Source organism: Fusarium mangiferae (genome assembly GCF_900044065.1).
Source record: "Fusarium mangiferae strain MRC7560 genome assembly, contig: FMAN_scaffold016, whole genome shotgun sequence".
In the NCBI taxonomy this organism is placed as follows: domain Eukaryota; kingdom Fungi; phylum Ascomycota; class Sordariomycetes; order Hypocreales; family Nectriaceae; genus Fusarium; species Fusarium mangiferae.
Genome location: NW_024573936.1, coordinates 1 through 26,333, shown reverse-complemented (window position 1 = coordinate 26,333; position 26,333 = coordinate 1). Strand labels below are relative to the sequence as shown.

The following is a 26,333-nucleotide window of genomic DNA, read 5'->3' as shown; positions in this document are numbered from 1 at the left end:
ATTATCCTTCAAATGCTTTAAAATGCTTTAAAATTAAATCCCTGTCTTTATTAAAAGCTAATGATGTCCTGCTTCTGTGTTAAACCTCGGCTGATATCTTTCCCTGAGCTCTGCTACTGTTGGCCGACGTGGTCTCTCGTCCTCACCAGACAGACTAAATTGCTGCAGTGCTTCAATACTCCAACCCTCTCGTCGATCCTGCGAAACCTCTCCCACTCGCGGATCTCTCTCGGCCAGGGTTTCTATCATGATGGTCAAAATGCATAGATACCTTTTCTGCACATTCTCATCCTCCTCCAATTTGAGCTTCTCCCTCATGATATCTATGGGTGACTGCAAGCTTCCTCTTTCGCATCTAACCAACATATCAGCCCCTGCATCTAGTAGCAGCCGGACACACTCTTCATCTGCGTTGCTCGCGGCTTCATGTAGGGGGGTGCTTCTGTTGCTGGCTTTGGCGTTGATGTTTGCCCCGTGTGCTAGAAGAAGCGAGATACACTCCGGGTGGCTATGGTGTGCGGCAAAGTGTAATGGTGTTCTTCCCTCCACGTCAGCTGCGTTGGCATCTATACCGTATCCGAGCAGGAGTCGCAGAGAGTCAATGTGCCCATGAAGGGCAGTGATATGGGCCAGGCTGATGTCGCCCTCCATCTTATCCTTGGCATTTTCATCCGCGAGCAGGTACCGAAGGATCTCGACCTCTTCTGGGTTATGGCACGCGGCAGCTTGGAGAGCAGGAGTGATACGCTGCCCGTCCCTCTCTACTGGAAGGGCAATGTCTGCACCATGGTCTGTGAGAAGTTGAACTGCTCGCTGGCTTCTGACCTGAACAGCTAGAATCAGGGGTGTTGTACCGCCAGAAGAGATGGTTGATATGCGGTTTGTATCAGTAAGACTTTCTTCGAGTAAGGTCTCGAGGATGGCCTCGCGATGGTCGCCTGGTTTAGTCATCTGATGAACCGCCGACAAAAGCGGTGTCCAGCCGCCAGTGGTGGCAGTATTCGGATCGGCGCCTCTTTGGAGCAGGGGAGTAACGGCCAGGGATGGATCATGGCCCGCTTCAACCGCAAAATGAAGAGCTGTATATCCTTTTTCGTCTGCTAGCTTAGGATCTGCCCCGAGATCTAGCAGGAGGGCTACAGGAGGAGGAAACGGCCTCTTCATAGATGCTATATGAAGTGGTGTTTGTCCGTGATAGTCTCTGGCATCTAGCCGGGCGCCATGTTTGATGAGATTCAGGATCACGTCTCTGTGTCCGAAGTCCACTGCAGTGTGGAGAGGGGTTAGACCGTCTAACGCTTGCGCGTTCGGATTTGCTTTTCGCTCAAGCAGAAGATCTGCGATGAGATTGGTCCCATAGAGACTGGACACGTGAAGCGGAGTCCAGCCTGCTTCATCCACGACCTCAGTGTTGGCTTTCCAGTCTAGAAGTGTGGCAGCCATTTCTTCGTTACCGCTACGGCTCACGGCGTGAAGAGCTGCCCACGAGTCAAAGCTCTGGATACTGGGATCTGCTTCCGCTTCAAGTAGGAGGGCTGCAGCATCGACCCTGTCATGACAGACAGCGGCGAAGAGTGCTGTGTCTCCAATACCGTCTCTGACATTGACATTAACACCAGGCTGCTGAAGTAGATCTTTTAGCTTGGGTATGTCTCCAATGATTGCTGCCTTAACAATGGGCTCGTTTCGTACAGTCTGTCTGAAAATGTCCGACATAGCGACAGCGACCTTGTGTGATGCGATTTTACCTCCACTACCATCGTCAGTAATTCCTGCAGGCCCACCATTTTGTAGACTCGAGCCTCCGTCAGAGTCATCCAACGTCAGAGCTTCCAGTAAGTCTAGGTGATCGGCGGCAGAGAGGTTTGCCAGAAGATCCTGATTAAAAGCGTCCATTTTCGCAAGTTCAACAGGCCGTCCCTGTCATAATGTTGTTGATGGGCCAGATTTTGCTAGCCAAAGTTTTCAATGCTGGATCCGGCGAGTTGATATTGCTTCCGACGATAAGCCACGGCGTTTTTAGTTGCAGTGAATGTTACCCAAATCACGCCACAAACGCCACCTGAGGACGAGCTGAATACGCAAGGTGACTTTGGCTCGGCACCTATCGCTAAGTAAAAGCGCCCTTCATAATGTGGAACTTCTAGAGGTGTATATTAACTAGGTTGCCCAACAAGGCAGAATCCATAGCCTGTAAGCGTGGTTAGTTATCCGCAGCACTCCGGACCCAATTCACATTTTGGACTTCATAGATCCTTTACACCATGAGTAGCAGCGATAAATTCCTTCTTCTGGACCCAAAGAACCTTCTCCCCAGCCAGTTTATCCCAACCTTACTGGGACGTGTATGCGACAGCCCAAATCAGCCATGGGCCAATTACTTCCCTGAGGACCCCTCGTCTTTCTACAGCAGCACTGCGGCTCCCTTCCATATCAAGGCGCGGTCTACCTCCATCCTTCTTGGCCGCAATACTACGGCCTTTGCTCGTTTTCTCATCGAAGACCTGTTGTCCGTGGAGAGGGAGAAGGCAAAGAAGCCCACCGCCAACTGGTTCGGGGAGCTAGCTCGCGTTTTCAACCTGCCCCAGGAGAGAGAAGTTCTCAGTAAGATGCTGCTTGATCCACAATTCAAGGAGAAAGCAGAGCAATGGCTCGACGACAGCAGGCACCTATACATGATCACGGGGTTCGTGACTATCGTCAATGCCTCATGCCATGTTACCAATTCCGAGACTTCCAGTGCTGGATTCGACACATCGATCACAAAGGCGCTAGAAGCCGCCATTCTTGGTGTTGGGGGCGTACCAGTGGAGCTACCGTCCATCTCCGTCGAATGGCGGAATCAGAGCGACAAGTCGGTAGATTGGAGCGCCACATATGCTGGCGAGTCGATTATTGCCATTCGGTACCGTCAGCTGCAGCGTAAAGGGCTAATTCTAGCCAGACTGCTTAAAGGCGAAATCACGATGAGAAAGAGTCTGGATATCCGAGGGTCGGAGGATATGATGTTTGGGCCACAAGATAGTAAGTTCATGCTACATGAAATTCTCATTTGTGCTACTACTGTCTAACTCTACTACTCAGAAAAGGACACCCAAGAGGTCAAGGAGTGGGAGGTCTGCATGTCCGATGGTTTAGATGATGACGAGAAGGGAGAAGTTGTCTTGTCACCGAGCTACGAGGTTGAGCTGCAAGCGAGGGACGGGAATGTCATGACATCGCTGGGGCTTGATTGAACCCTCAATTGAGTTCAGACCAATCAGTGCGTCCTCCGTTTGTAGGCGGAAGTAGACAATACAAAGTACCTAATTTTCAGCTGCGGCACGCTACTGGGGCTAAGTGGGGAGTCTTCTGACCCCTAGTGCTTATGGCTTGGAACGATGGTATTTCACTTCAATTGTGCACGGGACGTAGCTCAAGACCTGGCACCTCCATTGAGAGCTTTTGGTTTTAGTTTGGACACCGCATGCCATTCTGGTGTCACGACTTGTAACTGGTTAGATCTGACGCCGTTGATTTCTATTATCCACGACTTCCAGTCAGTAGAAAGTCCCAGTATGGACCTTACAGTCTTCATTGCTGTCGAAGAGGTTGCTTCTGTCCCTCTCCCCGGCGACGGCTGCAAGGTTAAGGTTGTTATCTCCTTTCATCATCCTGCAGGAATTCAGCCCAACACAACAGCTGTCCAGGCTCCCCTCACACGACTCATATCAGTTCCCAGGTCGAACAAAGAAATCGAATGGTATTTCGAGCGATATCCTAGAGATCCTTTCTTGACCCTAAGGGCCGATAATGCCAGAGTTCTTATCAACTCTCAGACATCTCTTCTACTTGAGGAGCTACAGATAGATAATGCTTCCATATGGAAGTTAGGTTTCAGGCGGATCGTATTTGAAATAGTGGAAGGAACAGAGCTCTCCAAGATCCATTGGGAAGCACTCGAATCACCTGAAATATGGAAGACCGACATTAAAGTCACAGTATGTCGCATCGCGACGGGCGAAAGAACACGATTACAACGAGCGCCAACGCACATCGACATACAGAAAAGCATCAATGTCCTACTTGTAGTCGCAAGGGGGAAGAACGACGCAATCGACCCTCGACTGACTTCAAGGCCCTTACTTCAGAAACTTGGTCAAGACTCTTCGGGCTCAGTGTCTGTGGACATTGCCCGCCCGGGGACACTGAAGGAGTTCCTAAGATGTCTCTGTGAAAAGGATTATGATATTGTGCACCTAGATGTACATGGCGTAGTTCGGAATGGGAGGCAAGTCTCTCGAGTACATAACATCTGTGCATCACCGTTGACCCTTTTACATTAGAGCATTTCTCTTATTACAAGATCCGGATGACGATTACACTGTCGAAGTCAGTGCTAACGATATCGGAAAAGCTCTCTTTGTCAACAGAGTGAAGCTAGTTATCATGAATGCGTGTCAGAGTGCTTCCACAACAGGCTCGTCAACAGCCAACTTTGCGCACCAGTTAGCTTCCCACGGCGTGCCGTACGTACTCGGGATGGCTTTTAAGGTAACACATACTGCTGTAGAGATATTCACATCAGCCTTGCATGACTGTCTTTTGTGGAATACGCGGAATATTCTCCTTGCAGTTTATGAAGCCCGCGCAAAGCTGAGGATGAACAAGGAGCGGACCAGTGACCTTTTCGGGCTCCCGATTTCCTTGCACGACGATATTTTACCTGTGCTGTATGCGAGTGACCGTCAACTGCACAAGCATTCGGTGAGACTTCTGAAAACGTCCTCTGAGACACCAGCAGGCGTATCAACGCCATCCGATAATCTCTTTGGCCGGGAACTCGATATGCTCCAGGTAGAGAACTCATTATTAAGGAATCGTGTCTGTATCGTTTATGGGCCTCATGGAATAGGGAAACGATGCCTGGTAAACAACTTGAGCAAATGGCTCCTTGAGAGCCGTCTAATTAACCATGTTTTCCACGTGGATTGCTCCTCCGACACCTCATCGTTAGAATCAGTTCTTGCAACCATCTGCCGCCAAGCCGACTCTGCAATAGAAACGAAACGAATGGAGACATGTGAGGTCGAAGATCTCATGCTTCAAACTATGTTCAGACAAGCTACTTTACTCGTCGTCGAAAACGTGGAGGACAGCACAGACTGGTTAGCAGAACTCTGTTCAAAGCTCGCCATCTTTGAGAGAGACGAGGACGCCATTCCTTTATTCGTTCTTATTTCATCTCTAACGTCTCTATCCTCATTCCGTCGCAAGCTATCCAAGACGAAGCCCGGCAGACAGTTCGCTTACGAATTAAAAAGCTTGAACTCGGTTTCTGCCTCAAACCTTGCAGAGAATCTTGTCAGTGGCAAACAGCCTAAGGAAGAATCATACTCAGCACTCTGGTACCGGCAGAGCATTCTTATGCTCCTCCAGCATAACCCACTGGCAATCGAAATTGTACTTCCAGTGACCGTAAGCTGTGAGTCTCGCGAAGTTTACTGGCATCTGAAGACGGGAAGCTTGGACCTGGACTGGGAGGCTTTCCCTGTCAAGCAGCTATTCCTGCTGTGGAAGCCTCTAGTAGAACATCACCCTGACATCCTGAAAGCTTTCATCCCCTTCACCACTTCGGTGCCAGAAGACTATCTGTCCAAGATCTCTGCAATCTACCGACTTGGTCTCTCTGCCAGACAGACATTGGTCCAAGCGGGTTGCACAAGTACGGAAGGAGTAAGAGCATCCACTGGTCCTCTCCAGCTTCATCCCCTATTTTCTCAGTTCGCGCGGAATCAGCCCTGGCCAAAAGAAGACGTCACCTCTAGTTGGCGCAGAGCAGCAGCCTACTACCACGATCGAAGCATCGACTGGATCAAAACAGGCCTCTACTCCCCGACTACACCAAAGTCCAAGCCAAAGGACGAGTGGGAAAATCTGACAGCCGTTCTGAGCCATATGATCCCAGAGCTCGAGAACGACAGCGATGCATCGGGACTCTTCGACCTCTCTTGGGTTGTTGGCTCATTTCATGTTTTCCATAAAGACATTCCCAAGCACGCCGTCGACATGTTCGCTGACCTGACTCTCAAAGCGCTGAATGCCATGGCCCCCGAGTTTGTACCAACAAGCAATGAAGGCCTGCGATTTATTGTTGATCAGGGCCTCTGCGCCAGAGCGAGGAAGCTATCAGATTTCCAGATATTGCGCATCACACTATTAGTGCAATTCCTCGTCCATTACTATTACGATATTTCACCAAGAACTGCTAGTATCTACCAAGATGCCTTGATGATTCTGCAAGATGCACTTCCGACGAGCCTAGATGACCAAGAGTATCGCAAGCTACTGAGCATGGCGACATCGATATCGTTTCTAACAGAATGTGAGCTCTCTTGTGAAGAGGGACGGATGCCAAAGACGATGGATCTATGGGACGAAGTCTCATCAGATTTTGACCTGCCTTCAAACTTCCGCACCTTTGCCGATGTCTGGGGGAAAACGCACGCTTACAGAAGACTGGGCTTCGTTTTGGACCTGACCCAGACGTGGCGGAATCATCAGAACCGTGCGAGGGTATGTTGCCTCTGTTGGAGTTTTGTGCAGCACGTATACTAAATCCCTTAGTATTCTGTCGACTCATCCGAGGATTTCTCACCTCTGAAGCCTTTGGACACACTAGTTGACGCGTTTGAAGCTCTGAATAGTGCCTCCATCAACCAGGAACAAGATTTACCGCCTCTTGATCAGAATTTACGTGATGCAATCCAGCGGTATGACACTCGGAGTCAACTTGACATCTACGATAAATTGGCAGAGGTAAAACAAATTGGAACAGAGCAATCATTCCTCGCTATAGGGCTAAGCGGAATATAGGTGTACTTCAACGCTGGGGACTGGGAAACCGCTCTCTTCGTCCTCGACAAGATTGACCAGTGCTCCAACGATATTTGCAGGTTCAGAGGGACCAACATTGACGAAGTAAGTGTACTTGAACAGAGAAAATGGATGACCACTAGGAGGGTACAATGTCTTAAGTATCTTGGCCGGATACCAGAGTCTAAGATGCAGGTTCAGGAGCTGAAGAATATTGTGAGTCGGAGAGAGGACCTATGGTCGAGTCAAGATCGACAGAACGAGCAATATCAGAATCTCACGGCTATGATGGAACGCCGCATGGGCGATATGTCCCCCTCGACGAGGGTGAACGTTGGGGACTATGTCTTTCGTCCCAGAACGTGTCACCGGGTCGAAGTACCTCAAACGCAACACTCAGAGGTATCATCAAAACTTGAATCTAATTTACAAGCCGAACGGCCTGGCGATGTTGCCCAACAGGCAGGAGAAGTTGATACCAGATTAGCTAACAAAACGACGGTGGAAGCTTCAGACAGAAATCCAGGCCGCCAAGACATCGAAGAGGAAGCCTCGGATAATCTCTATCTTATTAACAAGCCCTGGATGAAGAACGTTAATGAGCTTCTGGATTCCTTAGGAGGGACCCGTGTAAAAGAATACTACGACTTCGAGATACCACCGGGCCGTATAGGTGGGCTGTTCTTGTATCAATCACGAGTCTTTATGGCCAACGCGTTCCTCAAGATGCTGGGCGTTCTTTAGCCAGACTTAATGGGAGGAGTATAACATATAGTAAGATTACACCAAGACCCGAGCAAACTTTTTATAACTTTCCAGTTTTATGCCCTCGAATATTGTATTGGTATAGGTATAGAGATGGAAACAAAAGTCATTATTAAGCCATGCGCGGGGCGCGTGATAAGCATCAGCTGTAGTCTAGATGCCCCGAGGTTGATAAACAAGTGCACAACAAAGCGGACGACATGTGGTGAGGAACGAACTGTATTTGCTTTGCAAGCTTGTTCAGGCGATGAGAAACTAAAGATATCGCCTAATTTAGACGGTATTAATCTTAATATAAAAACCCTGATTTATCCTTTCAATTTTCAGACTCGCGGCCTGCTCGTATTCACTACGATACTCTGTTGATTCATCTAAGCAGACTCCTTGCTTGCAAATCCTGCTTTCTTGATCTCCAAGTTCTTGGCGTCTTGAGCAGCAATAATGTCCTCACCAGTGATAGCAAATTCCACCATACTTTCAGGGGCTGGGAAAAAGTGGTTAAGGAGATAATAGAAGACGCCACCAGATAAGAAAGAGTAGACATAGCCGATGTAGAAGCTATACACATATTTCAGTCAGAATTCATTAGAGCAGGCTATAATTTAAGACTTACAGGTGTTGGCCTCCTAGCGAGACACCGGTATGGCCCCCGCCTGCTTGGACAATGTTATCGATGAAGCCAGGAAGAGGCGGGGTGCAGCCAATGAAGAAGGCAACCACAGCACGCCAGTTGGTTCCCCATTTCTGCGAGTAGCGGTAGATGCCGTGGAAGTCGTACATGTCCGGCACTGAGACTTTGCCTCGTCGGAGAATGTAGTAGCTGAAGAAGGATTAGAGACAGCGAACCGTTATGAGAGGCAAAGACCAGGGTGAACGTACTCAGTCATGAGGATAGAGGTCATAGGACCAAGGAAGATAGTATAACCGTTGAGGAAAGCAATAAACTTTTGGGCGGATGCCAAGATTTTCCACTGTAGCATAAGGTCAGTCATTTGGTTAACACGAAGCCATTATTTTGGAGAATGAGTTGTTGTAGCAACTCATAAATAAGTGCAGTTACTCACCGGAACAAATGCCCAGCTACCAATTACGGCGGCAAGGATTTGACCACGTCGGATGTTGATATATCGGGGAGCAAAAGCCATCAAATCGTTGGCGGCGCTAATTGAGTTGGCGGAAATATTGATACCAAGCGTTACGATAATCAGGCCGATGGCGGCGAAGGCAGCTGCAGCACGACCACCAGAGGAACCAGATTTCATCCACAAGTTGATGATATCAATGGGGTTCCAGAGAACCTCGCCGTACGCTGATTGGGAAGCAGCTGCGGTGAAAATGCCAAGGAGACCGACAATGGCTGGAGACATTGATTAGTAATCTGAATAGGGTGCATGAACATGATAGTCGTACTGAAGATGAACGGGATAACGATAGCTTGCACGTTCTGAGCGCTTGGTTTGTTGGCATATCTCGAAAAGTCGGCGATGTTGAGACCGAGCGTGGAGTAGTTACCCAAGACTCCGTTGAGATCTAAAGTTTTCAGCTATCAGTGGGTGAAAGAGAAGACTGGAACTGCCTCGCTCACTATTAAAGAAGGCCCATGCCAAAGTAGCACCGTGAATGGTAGTGCCCTTGGAAATCACAGTGCTGTGGCTAATTGTTCCACCGGCCTTATGCAATGTGTCACCGAAGACAGCCAGGAAGACAATCGGAGCGATGACACTCTTGAAGGCGAAGAAGTATTGAACCTGCAATTATCAGTCGAGTGTCCAGCTCACAAAGGTGGCATTGAGTAGTACCTTGGTGTATGGGATACACAAGAAGGGAAGCTGAAGGAGGAAGTAGAGCACGAATCCACACATGCCTGCAGTGGTGATGCCCTCGGATTCTGGGATGTGATTCGGGATGTTGGCAAAGCTCGGCCAGATGGCGGTCAGTAGAACGGTCATACATTGACCTCCAGTCGTGGTTTGCACACTATAAGACATCTCTCAGTCACGACCCTTACAGCAGCAACAGAATAAAATGCACTTACCCGAGCCAAACAATGGCAAGGACACAGCGGGACAGCACAACAAAGTAGCTAAAGTAGTAGCCAAAGGGCATACGGGAGAGAACCGGGAAGGGAGTGTGCAGCTGTGAACAAGTCCGTCAGTCGATAAGGAGCCACAGTCACGATGTGAGAAACTTACAATAGCTCCGATTCTTCCATTGGCTGTAATGACGAGACCCATGAGCAAGTTACCAAGAACACAGGCTCCAATTGCCATTCGCCAACTAAGTCCAACAGCAATCATAGATGAGGCTACGCAACAAAACATTAACAATTCGCGCTCTTCCTGTGACTATACACAACGTAGCAAGCTTACCAACTTCCCAGTTCGACACAGCCCATGCATCTGCCATCCAATAAGCCACATAGGCACCCCAATTCCAGGTTCGCTTCGAAGGCGGGATCGGATCGAAATCCGCATTGGACATGTTCTTGGACGGTGCAAAAGAGCTAGGTTCCTGGTCAACTTCGAGGCTGAAGTTGAATCCGAATCGTCGTCGCCTCACCGGGCCGACATGCCCCGGCTCCGAGTCGGAAGTGACCCCGAAGCCATTCTTAGTGTCCGAGCCGTCCGATTGCATCTTGGGGTAAGGCAGGGAAAGCGAAGCACAGCGCCAAGTCAATCAAGGGGAGTGCACTAGAGACCGAGCTGTTGGAAACAAATGCCAAGCGTTTTAATGCGAAATGAATGAGGGGAGTCTGGGGATTGATATCCCAGAAAAATACGCTGTAAAGCTTATCTCCGCAATCGATAAATCATAAGACCTTTTGATAAGCCCGAAGGGATCCAGCTTAGCTTTATCGCCACCCAACTCTAATTCGTGGCGTCCGTCCCAACCTGGCCAGTGAGATTTATGAACCTTATCTTCTGTGATACGCTGAAGTGTGACTAAAACCGAGGGTCTTATTTGTTCTTATCATGTCGGAAAAGCCAACCTCAGCTTGCTCAGCTTAAACGGACTTGCCACAGATCAATGTGAATTAATCTCGCGTGCCTGCTAACCTAATATAGTTACATAGTCCACAGGCAACGCGCTATTCAAGATCTCGAACCCATGCCCCCACGGTGGCCTCCGATCTCCCGACATGGAGCCTCCCGTAAGAAGATATAATTGGTCGCTTATCTAATGGCCCGCTGTGTTCCCTTTCGAAGGCCTCCGCCACCAAGGCGCATCGCATAACATCGATTCGTCGAATTCTACTAAGAAAACCTAGAGCCTCCCTTGTTGATCTCTTGATAACCGCCTAGTGATTGAAGTGTTTCCGGTAAGAGAGGTCTAGAGCGAAAGCGGGGTCTCCGATATTATAGCTGCTGATTAGTTCAGTCAACGGAAACAGTGGCCCGGCGGCCGAGCCAATATTCAGCCGGCGGCCACTCGACGTTCTTCTGCAGATAGACATGAGATAAAGCTTATATAGCGTGTTTGGGCCTGCATCTCAGATATTTTAAGAATGATTTAATTTAATGCATTTTGAAAGCTTTTAATGGTGATTTGACCACCCAGCTTCAGAGTCGCAAAGTTGAACACGGCAAACCGGAAGCCCGTGAACCACTGCCATCTATTGTGGAGTACAAAAATGCCGAGCTGCTTCCAATTCTCTCCGTCAAGGCTGTAGTAGAAATGCGCTTCCCTCACAGGAGACAGTCCGAAACTTGGGGTCACATCAGCATCGACACGAAGCCAGATCTCGTGAACGTCTATGAGGGGTCCCGATGCTGCGACAGTGCCTCTACTGACAGTCTGCCACTGCTGGTTCATGATGATATCGTTCACAAACACGATTTGGGTGCCATTTGCGCCCTTGTGCATGCCAATATATGCGGATTCGTCGCGGAATATGGCTGCACCGGCACGATCACCTTCCATGAGTTCACTGATATTGAGGTGCCAGGTCGCTACAGAACGTGGGCCTGTGATGCGATGAGTAAGAGTGTTTCGTGCATTAAACAGATCCCCAACGACAGAGGCAGTCTTGAGAGTCAAGCCGTCTGACCCGAGCTCGAAGTATTCCGCATCAGGGCTGTGATTCCACTCCCACTCTGGATGCAAGGCTGATGCGGAAAAGTCATCAAGACGTTCGACACTGGGAACAGTCTTGTTTGTCTTGACCGGCATTGGGTAGGTCACTCCCCATCCGCCATTGGCGTCGAGTACAATTGATGGCCAGTCATCCTCAGACCATGTGATAGGGGCCAGAACAGGAATGCGGCCGGCGGGATATGCATCCATGAAGGCGAGGTAATGCCAGTCGCCCTCAGCAGTGTCCACCATACCGCCCTGGTGAGCATATCCGGCATTTGGGAGTGGCCCGGAAAGGTTATCCCAGAACTCCCGGACTTCGTATGTGCCGAACGGCTCAGTTGAGCGAAGGATGTATTGGCCGCTGGCAACTTTTGTAGGACATACCCAGTAGTAGCCTCAGGTTTTGTAGAGATGGGCCCCTTCAAGATATAAATCATCGCCACTATCGTAAATTGTCTCGGTACGCACAACGCTCAAGCCATCATCGGACAGTTGAGTAACGCGGAGCTTTCGGTTGCCCCATGTCACGTACATGGTATCATCATCGTCGAAGAAGATTCCATTGTCGTAGAAGCACTCGTCAATGGTGCCTTGAAGAGTCCATTCCCAATCGGCATTCTCGCCGTCGTTGTCGGCAGCACCATTACCTGGAGCAGTGTAGAGAAACGTCTTGCCAGTGGACTGGATGCAGCCCATCCAGTAGAACTTGTCGTTAGACTCGCGATACCTCATTGAGCTCGCCCAAACACCTTTGACATAGGCGCGGTCATTATCGCCATTGAGTCTGTATTCCTCTCCAAAATCCGCAACGTCGGGAACGCTGTGCGTTATGGGTGTCCAGTTTACCAAGTCGTAGGATTTCAAGACCGGTGCCCCAGGAGAAAAGGCGAAGGTCGATGTCGAGTAGTAGTAGACAGAGCCAACGCGGAAAACATCTATGTCTGGAAGATCCTGGAATAGGACTGGATTGCTGAACGCTGCTTCTTGTCGTATGTCTAGTGGCATTCTAGCCGATGTCATGGCACAGAGACCTGACATTAGGCCAACTACCATCGATAAAGATACGTAAGATCGCATTGGTAGGCAGAGATTAGTTCTAATTGGAGACAAATCTAGAAAGAGTGAGCTGGAAGAAACGAGGAATATTACCCTGTTATTATATGTACAGGGGACTGCCCATAAGGACGAACAAAACTGGTGCGGTAATGAGTTGTGTCTGTTTCATTTAACCGGCATAATACCCCGGAGTCTGTCGTGAGAATTTTGTTGGCCTTTGGTTTCTTGGCAGCATGTGTCCCGCCTCATGCTTTCCGCGCCAATCACGATATACTCTCCTTCCGGGGCAAGATCAGAAAAGGAAATCTAATAATGCTTGCGTGTTGCAATTTTTACACCAGTAATTTGTTGTGTAAGTATTGTAGATATGAAATCCCATAGGAGATTAAATCCGGCCTAGGTACAGGGTAACAGATGCGTCATTTTCCCGGTCTGGAGATATCACCCAATATTAATACAGAGACATTGACTTATCACAAATAAAGCCAACAGTTAATTAAAATATTTCTGGAAGTTATAAGCATATTGAAAAATGCTTCCATACTTCAATCTACTGTATATTCAAAGACGATGGGGTCACAGAGAGGATCCACCTATGTGTATTAACTAACTGGTAGTTTAGATACTCCAGAGTTGGTTATATAAGATTCAAGCTAATAGTATTATCATTCTAGCTGTATCGATTTATTACATCCCACAACCGGCTTACTGTTCGTTTAAGCAAACTCTTTCTCGACTACACTAGTAATGCTCTTCTCATCCACCTCACCTCGGATCTTTTGCTGTTCGGCGATAGCCTTATCTGCCTCAAAGTAAATCTCGGGCCTTGCGAGCTGAGTGGCAGTCTTGTTGCGGAAGACAAAAATATCCGGATGTTCGGCAAAAAAGCGGTCAATGTCCTCTAAAGAGCGATTTGCAGTCTCGGGGTAAAACAGGTAGGTAATTGGCACGAAGGCAGCGCAGATGACAGCCCAGATCACCCAGAAACGGTAGCCGAGATTGGCAATACCTGGAGGTGTAATCTGAGCAACCATGTAGTTCATGATCCTAAACCATGGTGTTAGTAAGTATTGGCAGGAATCACGTCATTCACTTACCAGTTGGAGGCCATGGCTAAGCTAGCACCCTTGGCCCGAAAAGCCAAAGCGTTCACCTCTGTAGGATAAAGCCACGGCACTGCCAAGACACCCATACCGAACGCCGCAAAGAAAGCAAAGAAGCCGAAGATGGCTGCACAACCCCATGAAAATCGGTTACCCTTGCCAAGTTCGATCTGGGAGGCAGCAATGGAGATGATGGTCCAGCAGGCAGCACAAGCGGCAGCAGACACCATCATGACACGACGTCTGCCATAACGCTCAATGACAAACCAGGCGAGGAAAGAGAAGACAAGATAGTCGATCGAGCCAGCAGCAGCAAGGACCCGGGCCATGAATTCGCTGAGGCCGAGGGCGTTGATAAATACATAGGTCATGTAATAACTAGTTACGTTAATGCCTGAAATCTGGTGATTGATGTTAGCCATCTCTTTATCATTGAACTATGAGTGAGACAGATGAGCAAAAAGGAACTAACTTGGTTCATGCATTGCATCCATGCGCCGAGAATCATTCTCCTCACTGCACCTGATGGACCACGCCCGGTGATCAGCTGCCACCATGTACATTCATCACCACGTTCCTTGTCCATGATGTCTTTGATGATGGCATATTGAGTTCGTACTGACGGTGAGTCCACAGTTACGCCGTGCCCTTCAAGCGCGGCAAGGACCTCAAGGGCTTCTTCATGTTTCTCCTTGCGCATAAGCAGACGGGGAGAGTCGGGGAGAAAAGGACACATAAGACAGACGAGGGCAGAGAAGACTTGGAGTGGAAATTAGCAAACTTTCGTATTTCGGGACATATGAAACAGAACTGACAGATCTGAAATGCGAGAGGGAATCTCCAGCTGGCACTTCCTGGAACGAAGGAGAAGCCGAGTGTCAACCAATTGGAGATAGAAAAGCCCGTGATACAGTTGGCCATCTGGATGATAATCAGCTTGCCACGGCTGGCGGTCTTTGCTGTTTCTGACTGCCATACACCAGCAGTCGAGGTATTAATGCCAGTTCCGATACCTGGGTTATGAGTATCAGTAACATCGATTGACAAAGACCTAATATGAGGAGCCAAGGGCTTACCTGCCACAACGCGTCCAACGTACATCTGCGTTGGGCCAAAAACAGTAGCCTGTATAATAGCACCAAGCGCAATGATCAAACTTCCAACAATGAGTGACCTGGGCCGCCCAAGCTTATCACCTGTATATAACGTCGAGAGTGCACCACCAAAACAGCCGAGGTTGTATACAGATGTCATGGTTCCTTGGGCCTCGACAGAAGGATGACCCACGGTCTCGATGAAATCTTTGGAAACGAGAATGTTACCAAAAACTCCCTGAGTTTGGCCTCGTCAGCGAGCTCATCTGACAGATTGTCTGCTTCTCGTACCTGGTCGTAGCCATAGAATACTAGCACGGTTGATGCTGCGAGACTGATCCAAACAGTCAGGCTCTCTCCAGAGCCGCCGAGGTAATTTCGGCCCATGATGTTATGTCAGTCACCAAGGACTGGTGAGCTGTGTCGACTGGTGAGGTTGCTACCAAATGCTTATCGATGGTTTACAGATCAGGATCATGTGTAGGATAATCTATAGGGTGGAAATGGGTTATTGATCGCCTTTTGTACTTGATTGCCAAGAGCCACTTCGATCCATTTAATGCAAATCGGACTGCGGGCCTTGATACATGATCAGCATCTTAATTGGCGAATCAAGATCTCACGGTGATTGGAACCTGTTTGCAACCTTGACTTCTCCGCATTCTGCCCCCCCTAGAAATCTGGAGCCGACACCTAAATTCCGGGGTAACGCTAGCCGAGTCGGCACTCTTGTTTTTCCGCTTCTGGACTGGTGCTCATTAGAGGAACCAGACTCGTCTGGGTAAGATTTGCGGCGGAATTGAGGTCTTTGCGGGGTTCGGTTCCAAAGACACTGGTCCGATTCCCAAAGTGGAAATTTAAGCGCTGGGTGCAACCTTTCATCATGTCCCTCCGGGTCCTCGAACTAATAACATCTAGGTATGCATGACACGTGAGAACCCCGTGGGGTCAATATCGTGGGGAAGCATACTTGAGAGTCCCAGTCATATCATGAGTTGACAACACGCTCTGTATGGAGTATAGACCGGACGTAAGACATCCCCCCTCAAGTCGCTTAAAATCAAAGAATGATTTTTTGTCTATCCAGTTTCTTTGCCTACACCCGAACCCCTTCGTGCATCATCTACACAAGCTGGCACTCAATCACCAGCCATTCATCAAGTTTCCTTTACCTTGAGCAAAGAATACACACATAGCACAAGGGCAATGGCATTTACGGTCAAGGGCAGAACTGCTGTTGTGACGGGAGCAGGCTCGGGAATATGCTATCACTTCTCAAAAGTCCTCCTCGAGAGGGGATGCAATGTTGTCATGGCCGACCTTTCTCTACGGCCTGAGGCGAGCGAGTTGCTGAAGGCCTTCCCTTCTCAGGCGTTATACCAGCCGACTGATGTCACGAAATGGGATCAACTCGATCACGCATTCGAGGTTGCTAAGAAGGAATTTGGAGGGTATGACATCGTATGTCCTGGTGCTGGAGTGTACGACCCGGTAAGTATTTCTTAAGTCCATGATACTACGTCTGTTTGGGAGTCTAAAACTTGGCATTTTCCAGCCCTTCTCGAATTTCTGGCACCCAGCTGGCACGGCGTTGTCAAAAGATGTGCATAGCGCAAGTCGCTTCGCAAGCCTTGACATCAACTTGACGCACCCAATCTACGCAACGCAACAAGCCATTACACATTTCACAAAGAACAAGAAACTGGGTTCCATAGTGCACATCTCATCTATCGCTGCACAAGGCCCAGTTTTGTCGGTGCCCATGTACTGTGCAGCCAAAGCTGGGATATCTCATTTCGTCCGGTCACTCGCGGGTCTCGAGAAACCTCCAGCCAGTACCGACTTGGCTAGTATCCGTGTGACAGCAGTTGCACCAGGGGTCATTAAAACTCCCCTGTGGACAGAGCATCCAGAGAAGCTTGCGTGGATTGATGGCGCAAAAGACGAGTGGGTAGAGCCTGAGGATGTTGCGCTGGCAATGCTCAGTCTCGTTGAGAAGGAAGAATATGTTGGAGGAACGGTTTTGGAAGTCGGAAAAGGTCAAACAAGAGAGGTTCATGTTCTCAATGATTCTGGGCCGTCTGGCTCGGGACATACCGTTAGCGGCTTGGGTAAGGGCATCGACGAGGTTTGGGAGATTCTTTCACAGAAGAAGCATGGCTGAGATGGGTTATGAATTTCTTTGACGGTATAGTTCAAGATAGTTTGGAATAACTTGGTACTAGTCTCCTTTTTGCATTATTAAGAACTTGTTATAAGAAAAGTCAATAATCAGGTGCCATTCCTTTTCTCTGCCAAGGATAGAACGTCTCATATTCCGCTTCCAGCTTCTGTGCCTGTTAAACTTCACTCAGACCTTGGTTTACACCATTACCGAGATGGCCAGAGGAATTAAGAAGCACTAAGCTAGTTTCAAAGAGGAGCAGAAAGGAACCTTCCCGACTGGTGCCCGGTGTCTCGAGCAAAAGTAGCTCTGCTCCTAGCTCCCAGATAATAACATGCATGTGACCAGACGTAGATTGCGGAGCCGATCAATGTAGCCTGAGGAAGGGATGCTCAGAAACATGATATCGAGCTGAGGATAAAATCTCCCGATTTGGAAGTTTAGGCGTTAGATCGGCAGGTGTATCATATCATGCATGATTGGACTTGGCGGCAGTGTCCTAAACCTTGGCTAAACTCACTAGCCATCCGAAAAGGGTAATACTGGCGTGCCTCCAGTGAGGAATGTAGGATCCATCAAGTCAAGACCTTATACAGCGCTCATGAAGACTTTATTATCCTCGCCCTTTCTATAGTGCCATTAATCTCAACGCCAGATAATATTGAGTTCCGACACAAGGGGAAAAAAACTGGACATTCTTATTTTCTTGCCTGCAAGACTTTGTTTTCTTGGGGAGTATCTCATCGTTTATGTTCGCCGTCGCGCTCTGCTGTCATGACAATGACTGCCGCTGATACCGACGTACTCATTATTGGCGCTGGCATGTCAGGCATTGGATTCGCCATCCAATTGCAGAAAAAGTACAGACATGCCACTTTCGAGATTTATGAGAAAGGCACCGAAGTGGGAGGAACCTGGGCCGTTAACACATATCCTGGTTGCGGAGTTGATGTTCCTTCCCACTTCTACTCGTATTCATTCGGACTGAACCCGCATTGGACGCGCAAATTCACCATGCAGCCTGAGATTCTTGCCTACTTCAAAGACGTATCTCGCCAGCAAGATATCGACTCCCACATAAGTCTCCAGCGCAGCGTCATCAAAGCCGAGTGGCAGTCCGATTCTAGCACCTGGCTCGTCGATATCCTCAACCACCGCACCAACAAAGTCATTCAGAGACGAGCCAACATCCTCATTACAGCTGTTGGTGCCCTCAGCATCCCCAAAAAGTGCGAGGTCCCAGGCCACGAGACCTTCGAGGGCAACATCTTCCACTCTGCAACTTGGGACCACAGCTTCGACCACGCCAACAAGAATGTCGTGGTGCTAGGGAACGGCTGCAGCGCCACGCAATTCGTGCCCGTTATTGCACAGACTGCAAAGAGCGTCACCCAGTTTGCGCGCCAACCGCACTGGTTACTCGAGCGTCCCAATCCAGAGTATTCGGCCCTGTTCCGCTTCGTGATGCGCTGGGTCCCTGGTGCCATGATGTTACTCCGTGCCGTCATCTACGCCGAACTCGAGGCTGAGTGGCTCATGTTCAATACAGCAACGGGCAAGAACGCGCGTCAGAAGTTAAGCGAGGCATCTAGAAAGTACATTAGAGAGAATGCACCAGCTGAATATGTCAACGCGTTGGTGCCCAAGTTCGAAGTTGGTTGCAAGCGTCGCGTGTTTGACACAGGATACCTAGAGGCGCTGCACAGGCCTAACCTCCATCTTATCTCAGATGATCCTGTTGAGCGGGTTGGCCGGCGAAGCGTCTTTCTCCGTTCGGGCAAGGAACTCCCAGCTGACGCCATTGTGCTGGCTACTGGGTTTGAGACGACAAAACTGCTCGCGCCGATGGAGATTATCGGTCTTGAAGGGGAGAGCGTTGAAGATCATGTAGGCACTCATTATTCACATTAATCTTGATCTTATATACATCAAGTGACTGACACAATGATTTGAATAGTGGAACAAGCATAACGACGGACTCCCCCTAGCCTATTACGGGACTTGCATTGCCGGCTTCCCAAATATGTTCATCATGATGGGCCCCAACACACTCACCGGTCATCTGTCAGTTACATGGTCGACTGAGTGCCAGATAAACTTCGCCCTCCGCGTCATCGATCCCATTTTACGCTCACTGCACCCGCCGAAAATATCTCTTTGGCCCTCGCGAACAGCAGAGGCTGTCCAAGTCAAACAGCAGGCCGAAAATGAAGAGAACTCATGGATCCAGTCCAAATGTAAGAGCTTGGTTTGGTCGTCGGGATGCAGTAACTGGTATGTCGAGCCCAAGACGGGTAAGAACCTATTGATCTATCCTGAATGGCAGTGGCACTTTTGGTTGAGAAGTATCTTCATTCGCTGGGGAGACTTTCGGTTTGTTTCTGACCTTAAGAGCGGTGGCCAAATATCTCCCCTTTGGGTATTGCTACCGGCTCTCGCTGGTCTTTCATTCGTTATGGATAAAAGTACGGTATCGTCTGTATCGCGGTTGTTGAATGACAAGCTTGTGTTATCCTTTGCCAGTAGATAGTGGAGGAAGAGTTAGCATACCAGGGTATCTAGATAAAAATCACCCTAACCCAAACGACATTGGGCTCTTTTGTTATGGTATCAACAGAATTATGTAAAAGATGAGAGTATGCATCTTCAAATCTCGCTATCAGTATCCAAGCCATAAGAAGATCAATGACAGCAATCCATAATCTCTTCGCGATCCATGCCCCACTCTCTGAGTAAATCATCCACTCGGTATCGTGAGCTCCATCCCAACTCGATCTCAATAGATTCAAGTAGCCTGAGAACAATAGCACGATCAGCTTTAGTGTGTAGACAACGACCTGCAAGGTAAACAGGCTGCAGCATATGGATTTTCGCGGCTGCTTCCAGTCTGGACAATGCTATAGCACAAATTTCTGCAGCATGATATTGCAGCACCCGTTTCATCTGGTTAAACCTCGTTAAGGCATCGAAAGGGCCTTCCGAGGCAGACGGTCGCGAAACATGAGCTGCTGCTAGCCCTTCGGGCTTGTGAATCAAGAGGAGTATCTGACTCATGTGGTAGGACTGTATGCTAGAGGCACACATACTATTACTATACCAAGTCTCGTGACAAATCAACGATTCAGGCTGATGCCTACATGTCCGACACCCTTTGGCACTGTGACGCGGCGTGTATCGCACTCGGTATGACGGTCGAAAGCTAGAGGGCAGTCCCTGGTGCCATGTTTCAAAGTCTTGATTCAGCGACAGCCACGTAGTCTCTAGACCTCTCGCCGAGTTTGCTTGCTGCCTTGGATCGTTTACAAGTGCAACGTAGTTGGCTAGTTTTGAGAGAAGCCATACGAGCGTATTAGATATTATGTCAGGTCGTAAAGCCTGTGAATAGGGATCTTCTGGGGAATCGGAGTGCACGTGGGCCATTGGTTTCCCATCTGCAGAGACGTTTAGACCCATTCGTCGCCAGATAACTGGATTTTCAGTGTCGAGCCTAGTCTTGTGACCATTGATCACTAACCACGTTAGCTATGCCTTCGTTGGAAAGCAATGACGTTGAGAAATGTTTGAATAAGGAAGGGGATGTCTCACAAGCTGCAAGAAAGTCTTGCCTTGCAAAGTTCCAACAGGCAGCTCGTAGTAGACTTGGTAGCAGAGGATCGAGAATCAGGCTTGCCGACGTGGGCTGGAAGTTGAAGCCTAATTCGTCCGATAGACGAATAAAGGATCGGATACCATCAAGGTGTTCAGACCACGTCTGGTCACTAGCGGTGAGAAACTCGTAAACTGATAAGATGGTGGCCGCTATGATGATCTCATTTCTACATGGCTTCGAATTGTGATCACGCTCACTTTGTTGCTCTACTGTTTCCCGCCCAGAGTCTCCTGAACTGAGATCGGAAACATACCTCAAAAGTAACGAGATAGCACGATCGTAGTACTTGGTGCTATACCATCCAAAGTCCTTGTGAGAGGTGGTCTGCCAGAACTCCATATAGGACCGTAGCTCTTGTGGAGATGGTTCAACTAAAGTAAGCTGCTTGGCTGCCACGGCACAGGCAGAATAGAGAAGCAGCGGGCTACTCCATGCGAGCATTGGTATGACTCTATGGTAATGCCGATCCATATCGAACAAATCCATCCTATAAAGGCGATTTTTAGTATGCAAGGCGACGGTTAAGGGGCTTGGTGCTGCTTACCAGTTTCCCATTGTATCGGCGAATTGCCGCAAGAAAAAGGACAGCTCAGGGTCTGTTTCTATTATTTCTGATTTCTGGTCTATCAAATTTGTCGAGACCCTGCCCCTTGCATTCGTATAGTCGTGAGATGGTGTCAGAGCGTGTGCCGCGACCATTGCGGGCAAATGCGGCAAACTCTCATCTGTTCCAAACGAAGAGGGCGAGACAATCAAATCAAATGGTTCGGGGATGTTTGAGTCCCGTCGAGGCACTTCTGACTGCGCTGCAATGCTGTTTGATGGAGGTGAGCTCACTGTGCCTGAGGCACCTGGCGGGGTGGCTCCAATCGCCAAGTGAGGTTGAGCTTCACTAGGATGGACCGTCGGTAAGCTCGCCAGTCGTACCAGGATGCGACTCGAGTCATAGACAGCGTTTGAGATTGGGCTGGGGACATTGGGCGTTTCGGCGGCCACGTCTAGATCTGGAGACGTGCTATCAACGCCAACAAATAAATGCCAAGATCTGTCAAGGGCGTCTTCGTCCGCATTGCGGCAACTGTTATCAATAGGGTCAGGTTCCGATGACTGTGACGGTCTCTGAGCCGTGGCAGGCTGTGGATCAGAGCCGCGATTATAGACGCGGAACCGAGCGCTTGAGATGTTGCATACACGGTTACGTTTATAACACTGTTGACAGCAGGGTTGAGTTTCGTCGCATTTGATCTTTTGGATGCGGCACGGTAGACTAGAAGGTGATAAAAGGTATAAGCAAGCGAGCAATTTAATATTTACCAGGAGAAGCCTCATACCATCCAGTGCGTGATCTTTTCCCCTGGACTCGGCGTCTCTGAGTCTTGTCCATAGCCGCTCAGAGCAAAGGGGTTGAGGGGAAGCTTGGACAAAGTAAAAAAAAAACAGGCAATTCCCCGGAATTGTGGGTGGAATGCAGTCCATGTCCTGAAACGCGGGGAAAGCTGCTTATCATGTGCCCAATCATCCCAACAAGGCACGCTATGTACATTTAGCGGCTATCATTAATTTAGTCGTCGCAATTAGTGGCGGAAAATACCGCAAGGTTGGATCTATTTATGTCACTAATAATTCAGCTGCTGATTGCCTTACCGATCAGTTGAAATGACGCAGACCGTAAATTATCGTTATTTTTATTATCTTACCTATCGCGAAATAAGCTCCCCCGAAATGACAAGCTGACCATCCTTATTGAAAACCACCTTTGGGTGCGCGGGCGTGTCTGCGGGCAGTCAATCCCAGTTCTGTACAGGGTATTCGATAGGACCATTCATGACTTCGCGACAGTTGTAGTCTCCATGACATGAGATAGCGTTAATCCGAGGCTCGCCTTGCTCAGCCCAAACGATGATATTCTCCTAGTCATACTGATAATTCTAATTATTCACTAAAGGGCCATTATTCTGCCTTATTTATCTTGAAGAAGTATGAGTAAAATAAAAATAAATAAATAATAATATAATGTAAAAATAAAGGTAATGTTCAAATTAAAATAAATTGATTATATATTAAAAGCCAGGATACCACTATATAATTTATATAATTTAAGTAAAAAAGATAAGAAGTTACTATTTAAAACTAGGCCTAATTATAATTCTTTTTATAGATGAAGCTGAAAAGCGCCTAACGTTAAATGACCTATTTTTGTCTTTCTCCAACAGATCTATACTAGCATCAGCAAGCATTGGTCGAGTGGGAGATGGTAATATAGTAGGAAAAAGTTTCAAAGGCACAAAAGCCGGCGACTTCGTGTCTTGTCTCTCACAGGTGGGGCTGACAGTATTTGACACCAAACAGCGATCTTGAATCAGCTCTAATTCCCTTTGCACTCCGGCAAGCAAACCATTGGGATAATCACCAGTAATGATCCCTCGAATAAATCCCTCGCTATCATCATAATTTGCCAAGTGTTGAACCATTTCTGTCAAACGGGCCGTGAGAGTATGGTCGTCAAGGATCGTATCGATGACCATCAGTATACAGCTGGCACACGCTGCTTTGGAGAGAGCGAACTCGGCAGACTCGGAACGGTCGGATAACCTGTTTATAAGCTGCCAAGCGCGGAAGTGATGAATTTTAATGCAGGAAATCTCATCTTCGGCATGCTCTACACTTCCCATCAGGTCACTACAGTTGGTAAGTAGCGATGAGCCTTGAGATACGAGATCGGCTTGCATGGTTACAAGATCATTTATTTCTCGCACCGTGGACTCTTGCTCGCGTAGTCGCTGTTCTGTAGCGTTTCCTTGCTCAATAGCCGTTTGAACGGCATTTTTTGCGTCTGATAAGTCAAACGTGCAAATCGCCATGGCGTGCTCGAAGCGTTGTAAAGTCATCCTTCTCATCGTAGGATTCAGCGCAAGCTTGTTTGGAACGATGTTAGTGTTGATGGATCTGTAGCAGTATACGTTCTGCATACCTGGTCGAGGCCGTCGTATTCGCTCTGTGCTTCATCCAGCGTCTGCTGCAAGCTATGGACGTGGCTTTCTGCATCTCGGCGGGCCTGAAACAAAGACAATTGTATAGACTTCTCAATCCTATAGTCTTTTTTTGTAGACTTCTGGGTCGCCCGTAGCGCTGCCTGTAGATTAACTGCTTGATTGTACCAGCGGCCCAAGCTGACATTATTAAAATCGGCAATCTAGATACCATAAAGTTGGCTCGTCGTTCATAAGTAATTACTGGAAGAATGTTAAACATACATTGATGTAATTGTTGTTAATATTGTCAAGAAGATTCTTTGCTGCTTTGTTGGTTTCTTTCCAGGATGAGTTAAGCTCTTTAATAGTGATGTTTATCTCTGGATGAGGGCTGAATCGGTCGGGCTGGCCACATATAAGCTGGGCCAGTTTCGTCAGTGTATCCACGGCGGAAGAAACCTTGGAAGCAAGATCCGACCGGAGGTCGATCTGGTTTTGTACCGAGGCTGACCGAAGGTCTTCGAACTTTGCTTGCAGTGTTGGCAATCGCGATGCGATGTCCTCGACCCGCTGTTCATAGTCGTTGATCATATTGCTTATGTAAGTTGAAGGAAAAATGATTTTGGAGACAACGAGGTCAGATGAGTGTGACTCATTGTAGTTTTGGCTCATTTATAACCCCAAAGACAAGAATCTTGGGATGGGGGGGCCAGAAATAGATGTAGGAGATTAATTCACGTTGGCCATTGAGACAATTTGCCCAGGTGGTCCTTAAAAAGTAGATCTTGCCAACCCAAAAGAAATTGGGCCAGTAGCTAGTTGCATGAATGCTTCTAAACCGCATCTGCATAAACCGGGCCGATTGATATTATCCTACTTAGTCTTTTTCCGAGATGTCAACTGATAGTGACTGGCTGAGTTCAGGTACAATGTGCTACCAAGCAAGATTAGACAAGAAGATATCCGTGTAAAACATATCCAAAACTGTGTGTAAAAAGTCAAGGTAAGACAAAAAGTAGAACCTTATAACGCGAGATAAACATTAAGTGGTTGACACGCCACCGCCCTGCATAAATAGGGGCAATTGATCTACCTTTAAAGGGAGAGCGTAACACAATGTAACCAAAACCGTTACAACGGTTCGCTTAGCCTTTGCATTCATAGAGTAAGGTCATATACTATTATAACCTGCATCAATTAGCGCAATAGTTCTCCTGTAAGGGACCAGCTTTAGCTTACTCTACTCTTATGATTAGACCTCTTTGTCTCACTCTTAGTAATACGGTAAGAAATTGCCCAGGGGTTTTCTGCCAGATTGGGAGGGTTGTTACCCCACACCTGAGCAGGAATTTTCATCCCTTGAAAGTATTGGAAATGGCCATGCCACCTATTCTAAATGGGATCAGCATGTCTCTCAGCTTTGTCTCTCTAGTCATGCGAGGCAACTGTGGCTGCCCTAGTGCTTACAATATGGGACAGGTGCTCAGCTCTTAGTCACAGAAGCCTCATCGTCCAACGACGAGCTGTATGGCATTAAAAGMCCTGCCACTCAGGGAGCTCTGGCCAGTTGGCCCATTGGGGGAAGTCGTTAATATATCTTTATATCAGCACAAATACTACAACGTTTTTCTTTATAGTATAATACTTATTATTATAAATAATATAATAAACTAATAGAAATATTACACTTTATTTAAGTAGTTCTATTTTTAAATCTTATACAATTAAAGAGAAAGAGGCTAAGAGAGTAATAAAGGAATCTTTAAATATAAATTATTTATTAGCTGCTAGATGTCCTCTATATATTGCATAGCCCTTACTGTAGAGTTATTTATGTATTAATCTACAAACATAAATTCTGATTTACCAGCATGCCCACTTTCATTTATCATCTCTTCTATCTCTTAGATAATGCACATCTTACCTTGATCCAGAGCCGCAAGTCTTGAACCTGGTACCGCGCAGTGACTGGTATGGGCTTTGCCATCAGCTTCCTTCATGGTTCCCCCACCACCATGCCCGACACTCCACGAACGGGAATTGTTGGCATGACCATAGCCAAACCGATACTCGTTTGACACTCCAAGGATGTGGTAGAAATGCGACACTTACGCAGATCGATGTTGAGCACCAGGATGAGGAGCAACTCGTTTGGGTTTCACTAAATGGTCCATTAAACATCAATCAGTAGCAATACATGGCACATATACAATAACTGATATTCTATTCCGAAGACGTTGCTGCATCTGTTTATGATCAAATCGTACCCAGGGCCGCGAATCATCGACATGGGGCGCTTCTCAAAAGGCATTCTTAGTGCCACTTGTGCAGATACAATACACCTCCAATTCAAATCTCCTTCAGGCATCAGTTGTGCAAATAGGGACAGGGTTGGCGGGATGGTGAATGTCTTTGTCAAATTCGAGCGCCGACCAGAAAATAACAATTAAAATCTGCCAAAAATCAACATTAGTGGACAAGCAAATAAAAAGTAGAGAGAAGCATAGTGCAAGACGTAATTAAATAACTAGCAAGTACCAAATCCATTTTAATCTTGATTCGCGCCTTCTATTTTATTTTCTATCCCATATTCCATCA

The 26,333-nt window shown here is 47.9% G+C and overlaps 10 protein-coding genes across 10 annotated transcripts; 4 read left to right on the top strand and 6 right to left on the bottom strand.

Moving 5' to 3' along the window:
* Nucleotides 1-57: 57 nt before the first annotated feature.
* Nucleotides 58-1,716, bottom strand: FMAN_10885 (uncharacterized protein; the record flags this gene model as incomplete). Its single annotated transcript, XM_041823599.1, has 1 exon — nucleotides 58-1,716. One exon carries the CDS (start codon nucleotides 1,714-1,716, stop codon nucleotides 58-60), a length of 1,659 nt encoding a protein of 552 aa, XP_041689164.1.
* Nucleotides 1,717-2,264: 548 nt separating this feature from the next.
* Nucleotides 2,265-3,236, top strand: FMAN_10886 (uncharacterized protein; the record flags this gene model as incomplete). Its single annotated transcript, XM_041823598.1, has 2 exons — nucleotides 2,265-3,024; nucleotides 3,085-3,236. 2 exons carry the CDS (start codon nucleotides 2,265-2,267, stop codon nucleotides 3,234-3,236), a joined length of 912 nt encoding a protein of 303 aa, XP_041689163.1.
* Nucleotides 3,237-4,521: 1,285 nt separating this feature from the next.
* On the top strand, nucleotides 4,522-7,599 carry FMAN_10887 (uncharacterized protein; the record flags this gene model as incomplete). The annotated part of the gene is made up of 3 exons (XM_041823597.1): nucleotides 4,522-6,555; nucleotides 6,607-6,798; nucleotides 6,856-7,599. The coding sequence occupies 3 exons, from the start codon at nucleotides 4,522-4,524 to the stop codon at nucleotides 7,597-7,599; spliced, it is 2,970 nt and encodes a 989-aa protein (XP_041689162.1).
* Nucleotides 7,600-7,991: 392 nt separating this feature from the next.
* On the bottom strand, nucleotides 7,992-10,254 carry FMAN_10888 (putative uracil permease; the record flags this gene model as incomplete). Its single annotated transcript, XM_041823596.1, has 10 exons — nucleotides 7,992-8,178; nucleotides 8,234-8,440; nucleotides 8,500-8,591; nucleotides 8,685-8,977; nucleotides 9,031-9,150; nucleotides 9,206-9,368; nucleotides 9,420-9,597; nucleotides 9,656-9,756; nucleotides 9,813-9,925; nucleotides 9,990-10,254. The coding sequence occupies 10 exons, from the start codon at nucleotides 10,252-10,254 to the stop codon at nucleotides 7,992-7,994; spliced, it is 1,719 nt and encodes a 572-aa protein (XP_041689161.1).
* An 876-nt stretch (nucleotides 10,255-11,130) lies between these two features.
* Nucleotides 11,131-12,702, bottom strand: FMAN_10889 (uncharacterized protein; the record flags this gene model as incomplete). Its single annotated transcript, XM_041823595.1, has 2 exons — nucleotides 11,131-12,092; nucleotides 12,162-12,702. The coding sequence occupies 2 exons, from the start codon at nucleotides 12,700-12,702 to the stop codon at nucleotides 11,131-11,133; spliced, it is 1,503 nt and encodes a 500-aa protein (XP_041689160.1).
* Nucleotides 12,703-13,469: 767 nt separating this feature from the next.
* On the bottom strand, nucleotides 13,470-15,337 carry FMAN_10890 (putative sugar transporter; the record flags this gene model as incomplete). The annotated part of the gene is made up of 6 exons (XM_041823594.1): nucleotides 13,470-13,800; nucleotides 13,851-14,257; nucleotides 14,329-14,615; nucleotides 14,672-14,869; nucleotides 14,933-15,188; nucleotides 15,242-15,337. The coding sequence occupies 6 exons, from the start codon at nucleotides 15,335-15,337 to the stop codon at nucleotides 13,470-13,472; spliced, it is 1,575 nt and encodes a 524-aa protein (XP_041689159.1).
* An 819-nt stretch (nucleotides 15,338-16,156) lies between these two features.
* FMAN_10891 (uncharacterized protein) lies at nucleotides 16,157-17,114 on the top strand (the record flags this gene model as incomplete). Its single annotated transcript, XM_041823593.1, has 2 exons — nucleotides 16,157-16,441; nucleotides 16,506-17,114. 2 exons carry the CDS (start codon nucleotides 16,157-16,159, stop codon nucleotides 17,112-17,114), a joined length of 894 nt encoding a protein of 297 aa, XP_041689158.1.
* A 780-nt stretch (nucleotides 17,115-17,894) lies between these two features.
* FMAN_10892 (uncharacterized protein) lies at nucleotides 17,895-19,644 on the top strand (the record flags this gene model as incomplete). Its single annotated transcript, XM_041823592.1, has 2 exons — nucleotides 17,895-19,001; nucleotides 19,072-19,644. 2 exons carry the CDS (start codon nucleotides 17,895-17,897, stop codon nucleotides 19,642-19,644), a joined length of 1,680 nt encoding a protein of 559 aa, XP_041689157.1.
* Nucleotides 19,645-19,796: 152 nt separating this feature from the next.
* Nucleotides 19,797-22,147, bottom strand: FMAN_10893 (uncharacterized protein; the record flags this gene model as incomplete). The annotated part of the gene is made up of 4 exons (XM_041823591.1): nucleotides 19,797-20,623; nucleotides 20,700-21,250; nucleotides 21,308-22,030; nucleotides 22,095-22,147. The coding sequence occupies 4 exons, from the start codon at nucleotides 22,145-22,147 to the stop codon at nucleotides 19,797-19,799; spliced, it is 2,154 nt and encodes a 717-aa protein (XP_041689156.1).
* A 736-nt stretch (nucleotides 22,148-22,883) lies between these two features.
* FMAN_10894 (uncharacterized protein) lies at nucleotides 22,884-24,326 on the bottom strand (the record flags this gene model as incomplete). Its single annotated transcript, XM_041823590.1, has 3 exons — nucleotides 22,884-23,678; nucleotides 23,735-23,956; nucleotides 24,018-24,326. 3 exons carry the CDS (start codon nucleotides 24,324-24,326, stop codon nucleotides 22,884-22,886), a joined length of 1,326 nt encoding a protein of 441 aa, XP_041689155.1.
* Nucleotides 24,327-26,333: the final 2,007 nt, after the last annotated feature.